Here is a 21,138-nt window from a genome sequence, read left to right on the forward strand (position 1 = left end):
TCGAAATATTTTATAAAAAATATCGTTACATCTTCAAATAAGGTATAAGATTTTCTGAACGCTAGACGTTTAGAGCCGCTTACAGTGCTTCACGTTTTTTATTTACAGAATATATATTTTCTGCTTAAACTGTAAACTCAAGCTGAATATAATCGGTTATAAATCTAAAGAAAGAAACAGTAAATCATATACAATGATACGATTTAAATAGGTGCCTTATATTTAAATAAATAAATAAGCTCAAAGTTCTTGGTGGTTTTATATTATAAAATGGTAGAAAATAAAAGGTGTGAGCTGGTATCATTATTTCTGACTGAACGCAAAAAGCTTGCTGATGAAAAATCTCTTCCATCTCCCTCGTAAATTCCGGGATTGACAACAAAAGGCAGTATTTATACGAAGCTTTATTGTTTTAAATGATTCTTCGTTAAAAAGTGTTGTGAGCGAAAGCCTATAACCTAAATTGACACGGTGGAGGAAAAAATATGAAGAGGCGAAATGCCGAAACTGGCAAAATGCGGCGCCCCATAAAGCGCACAAAAATCAGTGAAGGAATGTACGGAAAGTGAGTATACTCGGTGCCTGGTGGGATCCCGGGCCTGCCACGGCGCTAGACCAGCAGGAAACCACCGCAGCAACACAGCATTGATTGTTTTAAGTGCGCGATAGTCTATCTGTGTGTGGGTAGAGTTGCCAAGTGCTCTCATTCTCTGGCCTTAGTATTGTGTGTTATGTTGACAAAAAACGCAAATGAAACTCGGTTCGCACGTGTTATAACGTGTGTTTCCACTGTCGGCGACTCGCTGAACAGATGTCGGGGGTGCCCGCGGCGTTTCTCACAGTTCTATGTGCTTGTTTCAGTTCTATGCTGTATCTGAAATTCGTGATGCTGTGGGCCGCGGTCGTGCTCGCCGACTACATGTTGGAGTTCAGATTCGAGTTCCTCTGGCCATTCTGGATGATGTTGAGATCAGTTTATGACTCATTCAAGTATCAGGGACTTGTAAGTATGATGAAATGGGAAGTGAAACTAAATTATTCAGTAGACATATCAATCCCAGTGTGTTCTTTTTCATATAGGGTTCAAAGTAATATGGGTTGATAAAATATTCACACAAGAGGAAAGAGTGAAATATTTTTTTATGATTAAGTGCTTGCCAGTATAAACTGGTCCACACTCAGAAAGGGCTGTTGCTTTGAATCCTACCCCTGGGTTTTTTAGGCTAGCACACTCATATTAATCAATGAAGGCAATCAAAACAATTAAACAAATAGGTGTATTGATGCCTCATGCAATGCAAAATGTGTCCTGTCATAGTTTTTAGCCCTTATTTTTAAAAAGCCCATTAAAGTTGACTATAAATTACCAGAATATGTATGATGCAAATATTTTCCTGATTCCAATCTGAGCATACAACAGAAATTAGAATAGGTTTTCACATGTAAATGAACTGATAATGTCAACTGAAGATATTTTTGTGACAATAAAAGTCAAGACGTATTTGCGTATGTATTGCACAATGTGAATACAATTTCATTATCTTGCAAAATACAGATAATCTGTATTGTGAAACTGATAATCCCTATGTTACCCAGTCACACAAAAAACTTAACAATAGGGTTTTTAAGAGTAGGTACCTATGTTCTAGATTTATTTGCGCAAAAATTATAGATTTATAATGGATTTTACATACTAACAGACTTCACACCATACACTAGACTAGATGGATTAAGTATAACTGCACATAGAAAATACCTAGTGTAAAGTTTACAATAAGTATGTTCGTATGAAAAACATATACCTACCTTAGTCCTTATTTTATATTTCTATTTATCTATTACAACTTCTATATATCCACCCCACGTGTCAAGCATAGAGATAAACCCTAGACCAACATTAGTGTTTATCGCAGACACACTAAGAAGAAAACTGCAAAATCCCTCTGCTTATATCCTCTGCTACATCTTTAAGAAGGTTCATGATGTCCTGCAGTTAGACAACTATGAGCAATGTGTTTTGGAGTGACAGAAATGCAGTAACTAATACCCCCATAGAGAATAGAATAGGCTGCTTTACATGTATTGGATATTTTGTTAAATGACATTGTTTTAGCAGTTTATATGTTTTTGTTTCAGGCATTTTCAGTATTCTTCATATGCATAGCTCTCACATCAGACATAATATGTTTCTTCTTTATGCCGAGCCCCTGGATGTTTATAGCAGCCAGTATGTATGTGTGGATACAGTGCATATGGTACACAGGTGAGATAACTCAAGATCATCACAATATAAAATACATATTTTATACAATTTTTTCGTTTATTTTGTGCACATGCTCTTACGGTGATGGAAAACATCGTGAGGAAACCTACACATCTAGATTCTAGATGTGTATCCTAAGTGCATTGTACTTATCCCAAAATGGCGATATGGTTCGCAACCTATCACGTGAGTACAAATGTGCTGCGAATAGTGGGTGGCTCCCTTGTGAGCCACTTCTGACTACCCCTTTGGGGATTACAGTCGTGAGTGCATATGTATATGTACATTATTTTGTACCTACTCGCGTGATAGGTCACCAGCCATGAAATGAGGATCGTGGCTTGTTCATCAAAATAAGTGGTGATTCATTTCTATGTATATGTCGCAGGCAACTGGTTTAATCTCCTGTTTGATTGAACCACTAGCCCGTTCATTGGATGGCGCTGTTCAGTTGTATGACTAGGCCGAACGTTGATTGTACAAGCGTCACAAAACGTCCAACTAGTTAGCTGACTTAAAATCAGTCAGGTGGTTAATAAAACAAATATGGCGTCTAACAGCTAACAGCTGACACAAAAAGCACCTATATTGTTAGTTTTTTGCAAATAAATTAGCTTTAAACCATTTAATAGGTAAATCCATGTGCCAACATGGATTTACCTATTATTACGCCGCGGGCGGATAGTTTCAAAGAAAAAAAGTGGCGAAACTGGATAATTATGAACAACAATATGAAGGAACGTTTATTGTTATTGTTTAGTTAATTTGTGAGATAAGAGCTTTGTAACATAGTCTTTTTGTTGACTCTTGTCTGGTGATGTTCACCCTAACCAGACATTACAAAGTTGCTATACTATATCCCATTCAACGACTTCGCTGAATGACGTTCAGTCAAGACGTCGAACGTTACAATCAACGACTTGACGAGTTGTCCTTTAGTCATACAACTGAATAGCGCCATCCAATGAACGGTCTAGTGGTTCAATCAAACAGGAGATTAAACCAGTTGCCTGCGACATATACATATATATTATTTCAGTGCTATAAACATACAATTTGGTTTTCCTGTAAATCTTAATATTGACAGAGTTTTACTTAAATAAAGATCATGGAAAGAGTTTTGTTGCTCTCATTTGGAAGGACCTATTTCCTGCAGTGAATAAAAAATAGCTTATGTACAGTCAAGAAATCAGACCCTCGGATGGAAATGCTACCAGAGAGTTCAAGTTTCTTTTACCCAGATTCATAACAAGAAAAGTATAAAGAAAATAATAATTTATCACTTCCTATAATGATAAATGACAAAATAATCTGTTCCATAAGTGCTATAGAAATCAATGTTTGTACAGCTTCCATCTAGGCCACTTTCATAATTAATCCTTATTATATTAATTTTAAGTTTGAATTTCCTACTACTCTTGTTTATGTTTTGATACTCCACTTTATATTAATTAACTATAGAGCTGCAAATTGTGTCATTACACCACAAGCTATCTGTGGTTTAGACCACAACCATTATGATTGGTTTGAATTGCTTTAATTTCGGATTGGACCACAATATTCTGATTTGTTAATTTATTTCCTATCATAAATAGTTAAATATTTAAGTACTTACCTACTAAAATTTAATTTCGACTCTGATTTCTCTATGCAAGATGGTTTTCGATTTTAACGAGAAAAACTTCATTCAACTCCGGCCCATGGTGATCCACTGCTGGACATAATCTTGTCCCATAAAACGAACGCCACATCACACATCGCCTTCTTGATCTAGTCTCTATCAGTCTACAAAGTCGGGTCTTATAAATATACACATTCACCTTCCGTTCTTCATAAAATTACTCTAAAGAACCAGAAACACTCCTAACCAAATCTCCCACGATCTGCAAATTCATACCTAATTATGTGGCCCTGGTCTCATACTGTCTTTTATTGCACATCAATCCTTCAACCATCACCCTAACCAAACCACCCACAGTTGCAGACAAAGGCATCTGCGGCCCCACAGTGGTGCTCTGCTGCCTGATCGCCTACATTGAGGGCGTGCTGCGCGCCACGGAGCGGGGCGGCGGGCTGGCGGGCGGCGGGCTCGAGCTGTGCCGGCCGCTGGCGGCGCACTGTGTGGGGTATGTGTGTTGCTGTAATATAGGCTAATATAGAAGGTAATCTCAAATGGCTGATATGGTCCTTCATGATCAGCCAACAATCATCCACTGCTGGACATAGGCCTCTCTTAAGGAGCGCCACAACACTCGGTCCTCGGCTGTTCTAATCCAACAAGTACCGGCTACCCGCATAAGGTCGTCGGTTCAGCGGGCAGGAGGGCGTTTGCATATTCGTGGTCTCCACTAGAGAACTCGTCAACCCCAACGGTTAACGGTTGTATGTGTGTACTCGTAATATGCCTTAAAAGATAAGGGACTGAAATGGGCATTGGGGTGCACGAAAAATACCTCCCCCTGTATGAACACTTTTGTATGTCCGGCGCGCTCGTGGTTTTCAGCGACTGAAGCTCTTCTGATTGGCTTATCCTATCGCCAATGTGACCATATAGAAGCGTCCGAGTTTTTGTCATTGACACGCTAGGAAAAAGCTACTGCTGAGTCTAGACACCTTTTCGATACCAATCACCAACTCGCTCTATTTTATCTAAATGCAAAGTTTATGTTCAATGTTAATCTAGCTGTTTTAATGTCCAATAAAATGTCGCCTATTCTATTCTTAATGTTTACAGAAGTTTTCCGGCACCCATCCTTTATTAACTATTAACTACTAATGTCCTCCCTATCCCCGCAGGTACCCGGTAGTGACGCTCGGCTTCGGCGTGAAGAGCTTCGTGGGGCGGCGGCTGCGGCTGCGGCGGCAGCGGCGGGTTCGCGCCGAGAACGACTTCTACTACCGGCTGATGCGGGACGCGTTGCCGGAGAGCGCTCTAGAGGAGGTCAGTAAATAAATAAATATGTGGGGACAACTCACACACGGCCATCCGACCCCAAGCTAGGCAGAACCTGTGTTATGGGTGTCGGACAGCTGATATATCTACACAAATACATAGATAGGTACATATTTAATATGAAACGATAACCAGACACAAAGCAAACACAAATGCTGATGCGGGACGCGCTGCCGGAGAGCGCGCTCGAAGAGGTCAGTGTAATTATTATTCGGAGTTTAGATGTCGCCACGATCATTTAAAAAAATATATAATTTGAAATTACCTTACCATTCATCATACATTATATTACAGTATTGCAATTTTTGCGACAGCCTGAATAGTATCTGTTGAGTTATAAAGAGGTGACTACGGGATCCATGATAAATGAAGAATGCAGATTACTTGAGGCCAAACTATTTACTAAATTTCCAAATTACATTTTACAAGTATGTTAGTTACATGAAGGGCGCGAGACGACTAGCGTCTCTGCATTGATCGCTACTGGAAGTTACCAAATGCTTACATAGCAAAACGTGACTAAAACATGTGTCGCTACATATCCATCACGTCCTTAATGCTTTAAGGATATGCTTCAAGAACGGCGAACTTTGTTGGATGTGCCTATTATTTGACATAGTACACGGGCGAGTAGACTGCAGCGGCCTGGTGGGCGGCGTGGCGTACCGCACCCCGCGGCGCCGCACGCGCCACACGCCTCTGCTGCACGCGCCTGCGCACCGCACCAACTACGCCAGTAATGAGATACTCACACGGCTAGCCCGCACCTACAACAAGCTTTTTACTGATATAGATATATTCTGTCCTTCTAAGTCTTCTTTTAAAAACCTTATTATAAAGGTGCTGATAGATAAAGATCAGACGCATTGATAAGGGCGCAATAGCAATATTGAGTAGCACAATCTTCCCACATTTTTTCTTTTTCTTAAGTTCATAATTTAATAAATAATAAAGTGAATTATAGGTCTTCTTTTCTCTACAAATCTAGTAATATAATTTATATACATAATTGTAATTGTATAGGTACATTCTTATTACATATTATTTAGAAACATACAACGTAATATATATACATATAATATATAAATATATATATAAACATATACTTATCTTATTGGTTACCTAGTTTATTTAAGTTAGTAAGTTCTGACTTTTTCCTTCTTTAAGTACCTACATATTAATGAAGTTATATTATGTGCACCCTGTTTAACATTGTATTTTTATATACACTTAAGGATACCTATTACTGGCCTTACCTTAAACACACTACTTATTGTATAATCTACTTCATAACGCTGTTGGTTATCTATAAATAAATAAAGAAATAAATGCTGGGGCACGGGTTGTCCAATGAAATAGTATAGCATCTTCTTAACTTAGTATTTAGTTCATATTTTGTACTGATCTACTCTACCAACTATCCATAAAACTCCCGTGGAACATTCCAGAGCCAGCCGGAGAGCAGTAAACCCTGCGCGGAGGGCGTCCCACTGAGCAACGGGTCGGCGGGCGAGCACCGGCACATGAACGGCGCCGCCGGGACGAGGCGGAAAAAAGAGCTCTGTCCGGAGCATGTTAGTTTACAGTTTAAGGTGAGTGGGGTTAGGTGGTGTTTGTATTGTTTGTGCCTGGATCAATCCAATGGAAGAATGGGCCTATGTATGCCTCCCGTTAGTGTCTAAAATTCGATTATGAGATGGTGGTAGCAGTTAACTCACATTACATCATCATACATAGGCCTCGCTAAAGGAGCGCGACAACACTCTGTCCTCCAATTTCCTCATCTATCCACTACCGGCTACAAGTCATAACCGTCCACTCTAAAACTATCTTACATCGGTTCTTCGACACACAAAATCACCAACGATATACCTCTGACGTCATATACCCCACAATCTCAGTCAACAGGAGAACTTATGACGTCACTAACCCCCCCCCATATCTCTGCCAACAGTTAGAGAAGTTAGAGAAGCACCTGCTCTCAACGACGGCGTGTCAGAAGACGCCGCTCAGCAACGGCTGCGCGACGGTGCCGCCCGACGGTGTAGTCACGGAGGAGCATATGGCCGGTGAGTAGTTTATTACATTAATATTATAGGGGTAGCAATAAAACGAGTGACTGTAAATTACAGTTCTAAGTGTCAAAATTAATTAATTTGGGTTATAGAATTACTAAGTGAGCGACTGACTGCGAGTGACGAGAAATCAACAGAACAGCAACTTACAAACATTAATTTGAGTTACTTAAAATACAAAATGAGCAGCTTCATAATATTTGAGCGACCTAATATTTGTTTGAGTGTCAACGTTACGTCCTGGGGCGCGATTCACATCTCAACCGAAATATTTGTAAAGCGATACGAACGAGTTACGAGATGAAATCCGCAATGTTTAAAAACGCGATTCATAGCACACATACTTTGATCTCGTTTTCATATCGCTAGTTCGTATTTGGATGGCTTGAGTGAAATGAATGAAACTATATTTTTTTTAATTGCCATGCAAAAATTATAAATACTACCACTGATTGTTTTAAATAATTTTGTTCCTACAATATATTTTGTTGGAATTAGTGTCGATAGCAAGTATCAAGAAACAGCTTTTTAATTCAACGTTGAAGAAATTCATAACCTGTGGCACTTTTGACAGCCGCCATGTTTTCTCCATAAAAACATTGATTTTCTTTGCTCATTTTCGTGTCAACGTAGTTTTTTTGGAAAATAAGAAGAAAGGAAGTTTAACTTACTTAGAGAAATACGACTGAGACATGTAAGTATCAATGTATTAACCTATTTTTTTTGAAATATAAATGTTACCGGTTGTAGTCAAGAAGGTATTGTAATTTACGATGTATCCAATTTCTGTTTTGAATTGTTTTAGAAACACAAGCAGCAGCCGATGTGCTTGAGTAGCAGAAGGAGCAACTGCGTTGTGAGAGGGCCACGCAATGATAGCTGATTAGCTGAAGTAATGAACAGACAGGCTGCAGTCAATGAGAGGCTTCTTGAGGAGGTGTTCCTCATATGGAAATCGTAGGTTATTCCTAAATGTTTGGCTAAATAATAGAATAGAATTTAACTTCATTGTTACCCCAATAATGTCTTAGGAAAACTGGTGTTGAATATTTATGTTACAGCGTAGTTTTGTTTAGTATCTGTCTGTAATTTTTTAGAACAATATCATACTGAACTTTTCATTTTGTCTTTTCTAGGCTAATGAAAGGAACAATCAAGACCAGACTTAAAGTAAAATAATACGTATACATAATTTATATCGGAATAAGTACAAAATATTTTTGTAGGTATATGTTTTAACTATAAATTGAAAATCCACAGATTTTAGCAGCGACGCAGTTGCGCGACCAGTGAAGCTCTGGCTCCGCGACCGGCGTGGAGCGCGCGGTCAGCGCGGCGCTGCTGCGGCTGCTGCGCAGGAGGATCCCGTCCCCGCGCATGCGCCTGGCCTTCAATGACCTCACGCCTCTCTTCTTCCTCTTCTTCATGCGTCAATTCAAACAGAGGAGCACCTGTGATTACTGATTACCTAAGTTCCTATATACAATAATAGTTTAATAATTGTTAACAAAATATTGTATATATAAGTATTAATAATTACTAATACAAAAGGCTAAAAGCATTTTGTACCAGCCAACCTATAGGAGAGAATATGAGAAAAATAATAAGACTTTAATCTTTGATTGCCATTATCTGTAGCTTTATTAAGTGGTAAAGGGACCTAATTACTACCTATATTTTTTAGTATTTGTGATAATTCATAGAATTTATTAGTTCTATCAATAAATAAAATATACATGCATTACAATGTGTTTAATTCATTAACTTACAATTTGCACACTGAGGGAATGTGTATGCTTTCGGTTAAAATATTCTTCCTCATTCTGCGAGGGCCTCAGGCCAAAACCCACACCAATCAAATAAATATCACTAATACAAGCTTACTATAAAGGAAAATTACGAATTCGGTAAAGATGGAAACGTATCTCGTAGGGACGGCTGTCCGGCTGAAAAATGGCTTGAAGATCTTGGAGAGATGCGTACAAGGTCAATTTCACTTTTAGCAGTATTTTCTGAAAACGATCTAACAATTTCACCCTTTTCTTCGAAAGTTTAAAATCGCTAAAACGTCAAAATATGACAGATAAGCGATATCAAAAAGTTCAACAAAAATCACATGAATCGCGTCATTCTCCATTCCGTTCATTCATTTTGCGATCTCGAAACGATCTTACTATGTAGCTTGTTTTTAGTGCCATGTGAATCGCAATTTCATAGCTCGTTCGTAAAAATCTGAAAACGAGATGAAAACGAAGTTGTTTTTTGTGACACGAATCACCCTCCTGCATTTTTTTCAATATTTGGCAAATGTATTTTTTATACTGAGCGGCATTTTATCTTAAATGAAGTGTTTCGAATACAAAAACCACTTTGAAAAATACACTAATGAGCAGAGTATAATGAGCTCACGTTTAAAAAATAAAAATAATATGAAATAACTATTTGAAGAAACACTATTCTATTAGTTGAGAAATTTTATTATTGAAATATAAGGGTAATTAAATAAAACAATGTACTCCATAAAAATAAAGTAATATGCATGCATTTATTTCAATAAAATGAACAAAAATTAAAATAAGACGCTTTAGTCAACTAAAAAAAAACTTCTTATTAATGCTAAGAAACATTGATAGGTATGATATGAGGAGCCCTACTACTCATCGTCACTGGTAAATAAGTGCGGGCTTGGACTTATTGGGCGGCCTCGTTTTCTTTTTTGTCCAATGGGTATCATTTTTGCTACCAGTGGTGGTGTTGTTAGTTTGATCCGAATTGCTAGCCCCAAAACGTGTTTGCATACATATCTATTGAAAAATTCGGGACAGTTGCACGATCCTTTTTGCCAGTGCATTTAAAAATCTGTAGTTTTCATTAAAAAGCGTATCAAAATAAAAAACATAAGGCCTCAAATAGAATATCAGTAACCAATAATCATTAATAAAGCAGCATACAAAACTTTGCTCAAAGTGAACTTTTTAGTAGTTCGCTAAGTATAACCTCACTTAGAAAAATCGAATATATCCTAATATTGAAGTTGCCCTCTCTGTATTTTCAGTCGCTCACTTAGTAATTAAGTCGCTCGGATAAAATTTTAATATCTGAAATGGATTTATCACAGTCCACTTTTTGTAAGCTCGTTCTGGATTTTATTATAAATCAATATTCGTCGTCAGTTTAGTTAATTTTTCGCTTACTCAAATTCATACCGCTCAAGTTATTAAAACAGTATGTCATCATCAGTCGCAAAGTTTTTTTTTGTTCGCTCGTTTTATAATTCCCCATATTATAGATGAGTCTTTAATGTTTTATCCACAGTTAATAATAATTGATCCACGATCTGTTTGGCTGTTTTTAACAGCAACCATCAAAAAAAATCTACTAATGAATGTTTCGCCCATAAACTATGATTGAACGTTACTTCTACATAGACAAGTATTCTAAATAAAATTACTATAATAGATAAACAGAGTTAGGGTTAGTTTTACTATATATACCCCGTAAAATGCTATAGGTGGTTATGTAAGAAATTCTTCTGCTATAAGTATGATCGTCGTAAAGTCTGTAGTTTAAAAAAAATTCTAAGATATTATATTAAACTAGATCATGTTAACTTTCCAGGCAGTGCCAAATCTTCCAAGTGCGAGAAGAAGGAGGCCAGCACGTTAAAAGAAGAAAAAAGAAAGAATAAAAATAAAGATAAGGATAAGGAGATCAGTGATAGTCATAAGAGTTCAGAAACCAGTGAGTATTCTAGCTTTATTTGTAAGTTTATGTAACCTCCTGAAATCCCGTCTTTACACCACTCCTACAGCTATTTTACACTATATGACTTAGGGCCAGTTTTTTGTCCGTGGTCAACTTTAACCATTAGTTAAAGGACGTGTCAAGCATGATAGCTGCATACGGATTTTGATGGTTTATAACTAATGGTTGCCATTTTTGACCAATGGAGGTAACTAGGGATAAAAAAATTGGCCCTTAATCCTCTTACATAAGTAACCAATTAACAAATGAAACTATTAATTTTCCAGCAAAAGAAACAGTGAAAGAAGTAGAAAGTACAAAAGAAACCTCAGCCAAGTGCAACGGCAACCACACGACGAGCAGAGAGCGGGAGAAGGAGAGGGAGAGAGAGAGAGAACAGAGAGAGGTGCAGCGCGAGCGAGAGCGCGAACAGGTATAGTGTCTTATGTAATATATCATTTAAATTCTTTTTTTATCTCAGATACTAAATTGACAGATTCTGAAAGGTTCATCAACGGTCGATGGTCCCGCCAATAGAACGATACGTCACTTAATCGCGTCACAAATGATACAGTTGATGAACCGTTCATCTGTCAATTTAGTATCAGAGATAAAAAAAAACAGACTTTTAACATCGTTATCATGCTTATGCACTATCGGAGAAGCCTGCTCTCGTGTTCACTTCACACACGCACGACGGTTTATACACCGGGGTATTGTTTTTAATTAGCATCTCCAACAAATACAAGAGCTGAAACAGGCATAGTCGCCCTGATGAAATGATTAGCCAGTCGTTGACTGCCCAGGGTTCGCTGGACGTATACAATAAAAGTTAATTCGGCACTGCATGAGGCTCCTTTTGTGTACCCTAAACATCGTACGGTCAGCTTCATAAACCTCGTCAAAGTAATAAACCATCAATGTTGTATTGAATTAATAGGCATGTCATTTAGTTTGACCAGAAGGGCTAGTACGGGGCGCATTTAAGACGTCACAAAAGTTCTCCGTCGCGCTCGCTCTTGAGGCTGCGCGATGCCTCACTCACATGATGCAAAACTTATGTCACGTCTTAAATGCGCCCCGTGCTAATAGCCCAGATACAAAAGTGTATACCTACTTATATTTCCCAACATTGTTACAGCGCGAAGCCCGCGAATGCACAGAAGAACTAAAACGAGTGAAGGCCGAACTAGCCGTGGCTTTACGCAACGAGGCGACGGCGCGGCGCGAGCTGGCCGCCGCCGCCGCCGCCGAGCGCGCGCGCCGCGCCGAGCTCAGCCAGCTCAGCCGCGCGCACCATCAGCTGCAACACAAGTAACTACACTGTCACATAGCGTAGCATGTAGCATGTTGCGCTACGCAACGAGGGCCGAGCTCAGCCAGCTCAGCCGCGCACACCATCAGCTGCAACACAAGTAACTACACTGTCACATAGCGTAGCATGTAGCATGTTGCGCTACGCAACGAGGGCCGAGCTCAGCCAGCTCAGCCGCGCACACCATCAGCTGCAACACAAGTAACTACACTGTCACATAGCGTAGCATGTAGCATGTTGCGCTACGCAACGAGGGCCGAGCTCAGCCAGCTCAGCCGCGCACACCATCAGCTGCAACACAAGTAACTACACTGTCACATAGCGTAGCATGTAGCATGTAGCGCTACGCAACGAGGGCCGAGCTCAGCCAGCTCAGCCGCGCACACCATCAGCTGCAACACAAGTAACTACACTGTCACATAGCGTAGCATGTAGCATGTTGCGCTACGCAACGAGGGCCTGAGCTCAGCCAGCTCAGCCGCGCACACCATCAGCTGCAACACAAGTAACTACACTGTCACATAGCGTAGCATGTAGCATGTTGCGCTACGCAACGAGGGCCGAGCTCAGCCAGCTCAGCCGCGCACACCATCAGCTGCAACACAAGTAACTACACTGTCACATATTAAGCTCAGTGTAAAAATTTTAAAATTAAGAGAATAAGAGAATAAGAGAATAAATTTATTCAGATAACTATAGGTAATACATATTTTAAAAATAGGTCAACTCTTAAATCTAAAGGTAGGTGAAATACTGCTCTGAACTAGGAAATAACAGAGTTTTTCCTGTGTTTCAGATTAAAAAGTTACATAGAGAAACTTAAGCATCTAATTAAATAATCTTAGTAACTAAACATCTTAATATTATGAATAAGTTTAAACAAGGCAAAATTATGTAAAAGGAATGTGCAAAGTAGAAGTAAAATTGTTTGCTGAATAATGGACAACATTTCAAAAAACTAAAGCTGCTATAAATCGAAAACCATTCCGAGATTTAGCTCTAAAGGCCACAAAAAAAATGTTTTTGTATTTTTTGGATGTATAATTTTCGAGAAAATCATAAAATAGTAAAAAAGTGCTGATGACGTCATGCATCAGGTGCGATGCATTTTGATGATCAAAGCCTATACATTTAAAAACAAAGTAACTGTCACTTCCATTTTTGATTGACGTTGACGTTTTATCGTGGCGTTGTTGTTTATTTGGGTAATTTTCATTAATTCTGTTCTGACACTTTCTGACTATTTTTTTTATTTATTATTAAGAGATGACCTCTATATAATATGTCCCTGAGCATGCCACTGCCTACACAGCTGAAAAAATGCTTCTGCTTATTTTTTTACATGATAAGTACCTACTTTTCATCATCAGAAATATCAAGGTCATTTGAAAATGACCCATTTGTTGGTTGGCATGTAAACAAAGTTTAAATGTCACTTGTCAGTGTCATTTATGTTTTTTTTCGAGACTCAGGCAATAGACAAAAATAAAAATTGAGCCTAATATGTGACGTCACTTCCGGTTTTAAAATAATTAACTTTAAAGTTAAAATGGACAACATTTCATTTTCTTTACCCTATATTTTTATTAGCTATTCGGAAAATTTATAGAAAATTAGAGGACCCGTATTTTTTTATTTTGTATATACATTAATTTTTGCATGTTATTTTTAACTTTAAAGTTAATTATTTTAAAACCGGAAGTATCGTCACATATTAGGTTCAATTTTTAATTTTGTCTATTGCCTTAGTCTCGAAAAAAAACATAAATGACACTGACAAGTGACATTTAAACTTTGTTTACATGCCAACCAATAAATGGGTCATTTTCAAATGACATTGATGATACAAAGTACTTATCATGTAAAAAAATAACCAGAAGCATTTTTCAGAAGCATTTTTTCAGCAGTGTAGGCGGTGGCATGCTCTGGGACATATTATATAGAGGTCATCTCTTAATACATACTAACCATTATATATAATAAATAAACAAATAGTCAGAAAGTGTCAGAACAGAATTTATGAAAATGACCCAAATAAACAAAAACTTCACGATAAAACGTCAACGTCAATCAAAAATGAAAGTGACAGTTACTTTGTTTTTAAATCTATAGGCTTTGATCATCAAAATGCATCGCACCTGATGGATGACGTCATCAGCACTTTTTTACTATTTCATGATTTTCTCGAAAATGATACATCAAAAAAATACAAAAACATTTTTTTTGTGGCCTTTAGAGCTAAATCTCGAAATGGTTTTCGATTTATAGCAGCTTTAGTTTTTTGAAATGTTGTCCATTAACATGCAAAAATTTATGTATATACAAAATAAAAAAATACGGGTCCACTAATTTTCTATAAACTTTCCGAATAACTAATAAAAATATAGGGTAAAGAAAATGAAATGTTGTCCATTGTGTATATGTACAACGTGCAGAGGTGACCGCATTATCATTTATTAGTAAACTGGGTCAAGATCGATAGTTATTAAGTACATACTAAAATTCTTTCTCAAGTCTGTTTAGATTTAGTTTGATACATTGTTTACGTGTAAATTAGCTTAGGTACGGGTTTATTATTATGGTTAGTAGGACAGTTCCGTGTGTTCTATTACTTATGTAGAATTAATCTAGTTCATTTAATTAAGATAAGTACATACATAATATTATTCATGAATAAGTTCAAATTAGACTACTTAATAAGAGGCGCCTTTAGACGTCTCCATAATTAATTGACGCAATGTACCGTTTCTGGGCTATAAGCTTAGCTGGGCATTCGGCATCTCCCGTCTTGTGATTGCAGGGCTTGTTGAAGTGGAGGCAGGTTGCACATTTTGGCGGCTCAGCTTTTTTGGTGCATTCGCTCTGCACGTGGCCTCTCTCCCCGCAGTGGCCGCACGTAGCGACCGTCTCCCGGCACGACTTGGCCGCGTGGCCATACTGCTGGCACTTGTAGCACCTGGTCACAATTGTGAAATCTTTCACAGGGCAGGACGACCAGTTAAGGAATACTCTTCTTTGGGCTATGAGGGCGTTGCGTATCAGTGCTGGAACTTCGACGATAAAATTGCAGGTCTTAGCATCTCTCATACCAGATTTATGACTTAATTTAATGCTGTTCATAAAGGACTCTTGGGTAGTATCCTGGAGTTTGTCGGCGAGGTTTTGGTGGTAGAGGTAGTTGAAGACTTCTGAGTCCTGCATCTTCACAGGAACTCCGATGATAGCAACTCTGGGCTTGCGTTTATGGGGCTCATCGATGGTAAGACCAGAGGTCGTCAACTGCTTCGACTGTTTCAATTTCTCGATATCCTCCTTAGTGTCGGTGCTGATGATGACACCTCCATTTCTCGTCTTTCGTAATCCCGTGACATGCAGCTTCATGTCATTGGGGCTAATTATTTTCTGGACTAGTGACTTAGTGTCTTCACTTGATTTATTTCTGTGACTAGGGTAGATAGCTACCGAACTTGAATGGTTGGGCTGGATATGGGGCAATGGTCCTTTTTTCAGGAGGTCGGCGAAGGTGGAGGTTCCGGGATGAGATTTTGGGGCTTCACTTATAATACACTTAAGATCTTCAAGTTTTTGGGACAGGTTATTTTTATCTTGAACTGCATCCAGAGCGGTATAGGCTTGTCTAGTGTTCTGCCCCAAAGCCTGGTACAGAACCGCTATATGTGAGGTCTCACTTCCTACTTTCCGGCATAAATTGTGGATTCTAATTTTTTGGTCGGTATTTAGTTTTCCCTCGGTAGCAATAGCACAGATAGCGTTTAAACAACAGTCAATCCTGTTCATGTAGTCCTGGATCTCCGGAGTGGACAGTATCTGGGCACATTCCCTGCGTGGGCTCGTCGCGGGCGGCGCGGGGGGCGCGGCTGCGGGCGCAGCCGGCGGGCTGCGAGGCGTCGACGCACTCATTTTATTGTCTATAGTACACTTATGTCAGATACATTTTTTTACTATCAATATTTTAAACACGTTTAACAAATGTAGGTCACGATTTTGCAAGCGATTATTTAATTAGATTTATTTGCCATGTACGTCTGTTCTCGACGGAGGCCGAAGAAGTATGATGATGAATTAAAAACTTGTGGCGCTATTGATCGGTTGCAACCTTGCAATAACCCAAGCAGAATTTTATTTAAGTATCACAAAAATATACCTCGGACCTCAAAATCATCATACTAACAAATCCCTCCAAACAACTCCCCAAAACACCTTACGATTGCTGAGATATTTACAGATTTAAATTCCCAATTTCCCAAAAAATACTCCTGAACTTTCACAGAATAATATACCTCAAACAAGTCCCCCAAAACACCTTACGATTGCCGAGATATTTACGGATTTAACTTCTAAATTTTTCCGCACAGATTAACATCATGGCGGAACACAGAGCGCACGGAGCGCGCGTGAAAATATACATACAAGTGTTCTACCAGTATAAACTCGCGGCGCGCTTCATCTGTTGTGCAACCTTGCAATAACACTATATAGCAGATTTTAATTTGACACAAAAATATACCTCGATCCACATAGAACAATATACCTAAAACAACCCCCCATCAACCACTCTCCAAAAAACCAAACGATTACCAAGATATTCACAGATTTAACTCCCAAATTTTCCCCCCCAGATTAACATCATGGCGGAACACAGAGCGCACTGAGCGAGCGACTCTGGAGCGGCGGCTGAGCGAGGAGCGGCGCGCGCGGGCCGCGGCCGAGACGCAGCTGCAGGCGCAGGCGCAGGCCAACGCGAGACGCACGTGAGTCACCCGAGTTGCTGTAGATATATGAATACAGAGACGCAGCTGCAGGCGCAGGCGCAGGCCAATGCGAGACGCACGTGAGTCACCCGAGTTGCTGTAGATATATGAATACAGAGACGCAGCTGCAGGCGCAGGCGCAGGCCAATGCGAGACGCACGTGAGTCACCCGAGTTGCTGTAGATATATGAATACAGAGACGCAGCTGCAGGCGCAGGCGCAGGCCAATGCGAGACGCACGTGAGTCACCCGAGTTGCTGTAGATATATGAATACAGAGACGCAGCTGCAGCAGGCGCAGGCCAATGCGAGACGCACGTGAGTCACCCGAGTTGCTGTAGATATATGAATACAGAGACGCAGCTGCAGGCGCAGGCGCAGGCCAATGCGAGACGCACGTGAGTCACCCGAGTTGCTGTAGATATATGAATACAGAGACGCAGCTGCAGGCGCAGGCGCAGGCCAATGCGAGACGCACGTGAGTCACCCGAGTTGCTGTAGATATATGAATACAGAGACGCAGCTGCAGGCGCAGGCGCAGGCCAATGCGAGACGCACGTGAGTCACCCGAGTTGCTGTAGATATATGAATACAGAGACGCAGCTGCAGGCGCAGGCGCAGGCCAATGTGAGACGCACGTGAGTCACCCGAGTTGCTGTAGATATATGAATACAGAGACGCAGCTGCAGCAGGCGCAGGCCAATGCGAGACGCACGTGAGTCACCCGAGTTGCTGTAGATATATGAATACAGAGACGCAGCTGCAGGCGCAGGCGCAGGCCAATGCGAGACGCACGTGAGTCACCCGAGTTGCTATATGGAGATGAGAGTTGAGGAGTGATGGTAGAGCGTTTTAGCCTACGTCCGCACAAGCAGGTTTGCTTAGTGCAAGTAGCTCAGCAAGACGAACGTTCTAGAATCTTCGTGAATGGCCGTATTGCGCGATTGGTGCCTAGCTAATCGCTTAGCGTGTATCGAAGTGAACAACCATGTTGGTTTTTTGTCGCGGCTAAGCGCGACAGGAACTCGCTAGGCCCTAAGCAAACCTCCTGCCTTATTGTTTTATTTTTGTCGTTTGACTAATTTGGTTTCAATTTTTATCCACTTTTCTTTGTGCATGATAAAGATACATTATATTACCGCTACCGCTAAAGGCGCCACTTTGTATGCAAGAAAACTTTTTTTAATAGTATAAAAACCTACCCATACTTTACAGTTGTAGCACAAAACTCTTTATTCAATCCACAGTGGCGAGTGCGAGAACGAGACGTGCATACAGCGGCGGCTAGCGAGCGAGACAGAGACGGCGACAACTCGCCGCGACCTACAGAGGGCCAGGGAGCGCGCCGCGCGCCTCACGAGGGACCTCACCACCGCCACGGAACAGGTATAATAATAATAATAATATGTGGGGACATCTCACACACGGCCATCCGACCCCAAGCTAGGCAGAACCTGTGTTATGGGTGTCGGACAGCTGATATATCTACACAAATACATAGATGGATACTAAATATAAATATCAACACCCAAGACCCGAGTATCGAACCCGGGACCTTCGGCTCATTAGTATGTCACTAGAACAACTGACAGTGCCAGAGCGAGAGGGGCATATAGCGGCGGCTAGCGAGCGAGACAGAGACAGGGAGCGCGCCGCGCAGCTCACGAGGGACCTCACCACCGCCACGGAACAGCGGAAATGCGGATGGGGGAAATGTACAGGGTGTTGGATATGGGTGAAAGATAGGGTGAGGGAGAAGAGGAAATCGTTCTGAAACACTGTTATTCACTGTACTTACTGATTTTTAATTACTTTATTTAGTAAAATTAACGGATATGTGACTCAGTTGGCACAGGGTGGTATTTTATCAGTGACCTGCCTTACTTCCTGTACCTAATTTCTAGGTAAATATCTTATTTTGTCTTAGGTATACATGCATTTTTTTGTTTGAATAAGTTTGTTTTTCTTTCTATAAACGAGGAAGAGTCTAGTTAGTACCCACAACATAGGGTATATTGTGAGGCTAGTGATGTATTTAGAATAAGTATACCTTTGCAGAAATAAAATTCTCAATGCAACCCCTCTCTTCCCAGGTGCGAGCCCTAGAGCAGCGGCAAGAGGACTCCTCCTCTCCCCACTCTCGTCTAGCGTCCGCCTACACGTCGCTACAAGAGAGAGCTTCTCACCTCGAGCGAGCACTGTCCGCGGAGACCAGGGTCAAGCTGGACCTGCTGTCCGCGCTCGGCGAGGCCAAGAGACAACTCACCATCAGAGAGGGTGAGTAGGCGGTATTATTGCTAAAAGCGATATCTAGGTATGTCACTGTAACAAACATATAGCTACAAGAGAGTAACTCACCATCAGAGAGGGTAAGGACAGACTAGATAAGAAAAACTATGTAACTAACTTAAAATAAGAAGACAAATGATACGAAAAACTCAAAAAAATCCATATTACACAGTGGAAATTACACAATAGGCGGTATTATCGCCAAAAGCGATATCTAGGTGCAGCTGCGGTTCCGTAGGTTACTGTATCAAACATATAGCTACAAGGGAGGTGCGAGAGAGAGCCCTACACGTCGCTACAAGAGAGAGCTTCTCACCTCGAGCGAGCTCTGTCCGCGGAGACCAGGGTCAAGCTGGACCTGCTGTCCGCGCTCGGCGAGGCCAAGAGACAACTCACCATCAGAGAGGGTAAGTAGGCGGTATTATTGCTAAAAGCGTAGGTCACTGTAATAAACATATAGGTACAAGACATACAGAGACAACTCACCATCAGAGAGGGTAAGGAAATACTAGATAGGTAAAACTAAGTAACTAACTAACTAAAAACAGAAAGACAAATGATACGAGAAACTCAAAAATTTCAATTTTAGACAGTGGAAATTACACAATAGTCGGTATTATTGCTAAACGCGATCTCTAGGTAAAGTGCAGCGGCGGTAGTGATACGAAAAACATTACAATTTCAATATTACATAGTGGAAATCACACAATAGGCGGTATTATTGCTAGAAGCGATATCTAGGTCGAAAAACGCAAAAATAACCAATTTACACAGTGGAAATTATACAATAGGCGGTATTATTGCTAAAAGCGATCTCTAGGTAAGGTGCAGCTTCGGTGCCGTAGGTTACTGTAATAAACATAGAATGGAGCGCTCTGTCGGCTGAGATGTGAGTTAAACTAGATGTCTAGACGAGGCCAAGAGACCACTCACCATCGGAGAATATAAGTTACTACGTAATCTTAACAATAACGTAATATAAATAACTCGCTTACATAATACCTAGTAGTTTATAGAAAACGGTATCACTTTACAACCCTCCATTAACCCCACAATCTCGCCCGCAGGTCTCATAACGAAGCAAGAGAAGGAGATGCAAGAGCTGAAGGCTCAGATGCTGGCGGTGATGCCGGCCGAGTTCGTCTCGTCCGGGGGCGGAGTCTCCAAGCTGCGCTTATCGGACAACTCCCCGCTCGACCCCAACGCCACCGTCTACACGCCCAAACAACTCTGCTCCGACGCGTAGGACACTGGCCGAAAACACACGGACTCCTAGCCCGGGCGGAAATTTAAAAATAAAAAAAGAAGTTGTCTATGGAACTTTAGTGACGCTGTTTACCATTTTTAAATTTTCGGTCGAAGACTGCATTCAACAATAACCGTACCGCGTTCTTGTATGGCCGTGATGACAGATCTCATTTTTGTATTCGACTGTATTGATTAACGTTCTCGGAGCCGTATTTTGAGATTTTTTTGTTTGTTATTTAAATTATTTATGTGAAACGTCAGTATTGTTGAGCCTCGGGTGTCCATACAAGCGGCGGCGAGCGGTTCGTTGGATAAATATTATTGAGAGTGCATTAGTTTTGTAAACGTTTGTCGACATATTTATCAGAGCGTTTATTTTTGCAAAACGTTTAGCGCGTGGTGACGTTTACTTGCCTTTATTGAGAGAGCGTTACGGTACACTTACTTAATTTACACGAAATTAAAAGGACCCTGAATACT

At 40.4% G+C, this 21,138-nt stretch overlaps 1 protein-coding gene across 1 annotated transcript; it reads left to right on the forward strand.

Moving 5' to 3' along the window:
• Positions 1-300: 300 nt before the first annotated feature.
• Positions 301-21,138, forward strand: LOC105381132 (macoilin). Its single transcript, XM_048623093.1, has 14 exons — positions 301-565; positions 862-1,003; positions 2,137-2,263; positions 4,242-4,389; positions 5,060-5,204; positions 6,665-6,808; positions 7,171-7,285; positions 10,910-11,032; positions 11,323-11,468; positions 12,177-12,349; positions 16,991-17,122; positions 18,369-18,507; positions 19,215-19,398; positions 20,478-21,138. The coding sequence occupies exons 1-14, from the start codon at positions 486-488 to the stop codon at positions 20,654-20,656; spliced, it is 1,977 nt and encodes a 658-aa protein (XP_048479050.1). The 5' UTR covers positions 301-485; the 3' UTR covers positions 20,657-21,138.

Source organism: Plutella xylostella, chromosome 3 (assembly GCF_932276165.1).
Source record: "Plutella xylostella chromosome 3, ilPluXylo3.1, whole genome shotgun sequence".
NCBI classification, from domain to species: Eukaryota; Metazoa; Arthropoda; class Insecta; order Lepidoptera; family Plutellidae; genus Plutella; species Plutella xylostella.

Coding starts and splice junctions, on each gene's coding strand:
- LOC105381132 (XM_048623093.1), top strand. CDS start 486: ATGAAGAGGCGAAATGCCGAAACTGGCAAAATGCGGCGCCCCATAAAG. Junction 6,809..7,170: donor ATGTTAGTTTACAGTTTAAG/GTGAGTGGGGTT, acceptor CTCTGCCAACAG/TTAGAGAAGTTAGAGAAGCA. Junction 11,033..11,322: donor TCATAAGAGTTCAGAAACCA/GTGAGTATTCTA, acceptor TTAATTTTCCAG/CAAAAGAAACAGTGAAAGAA.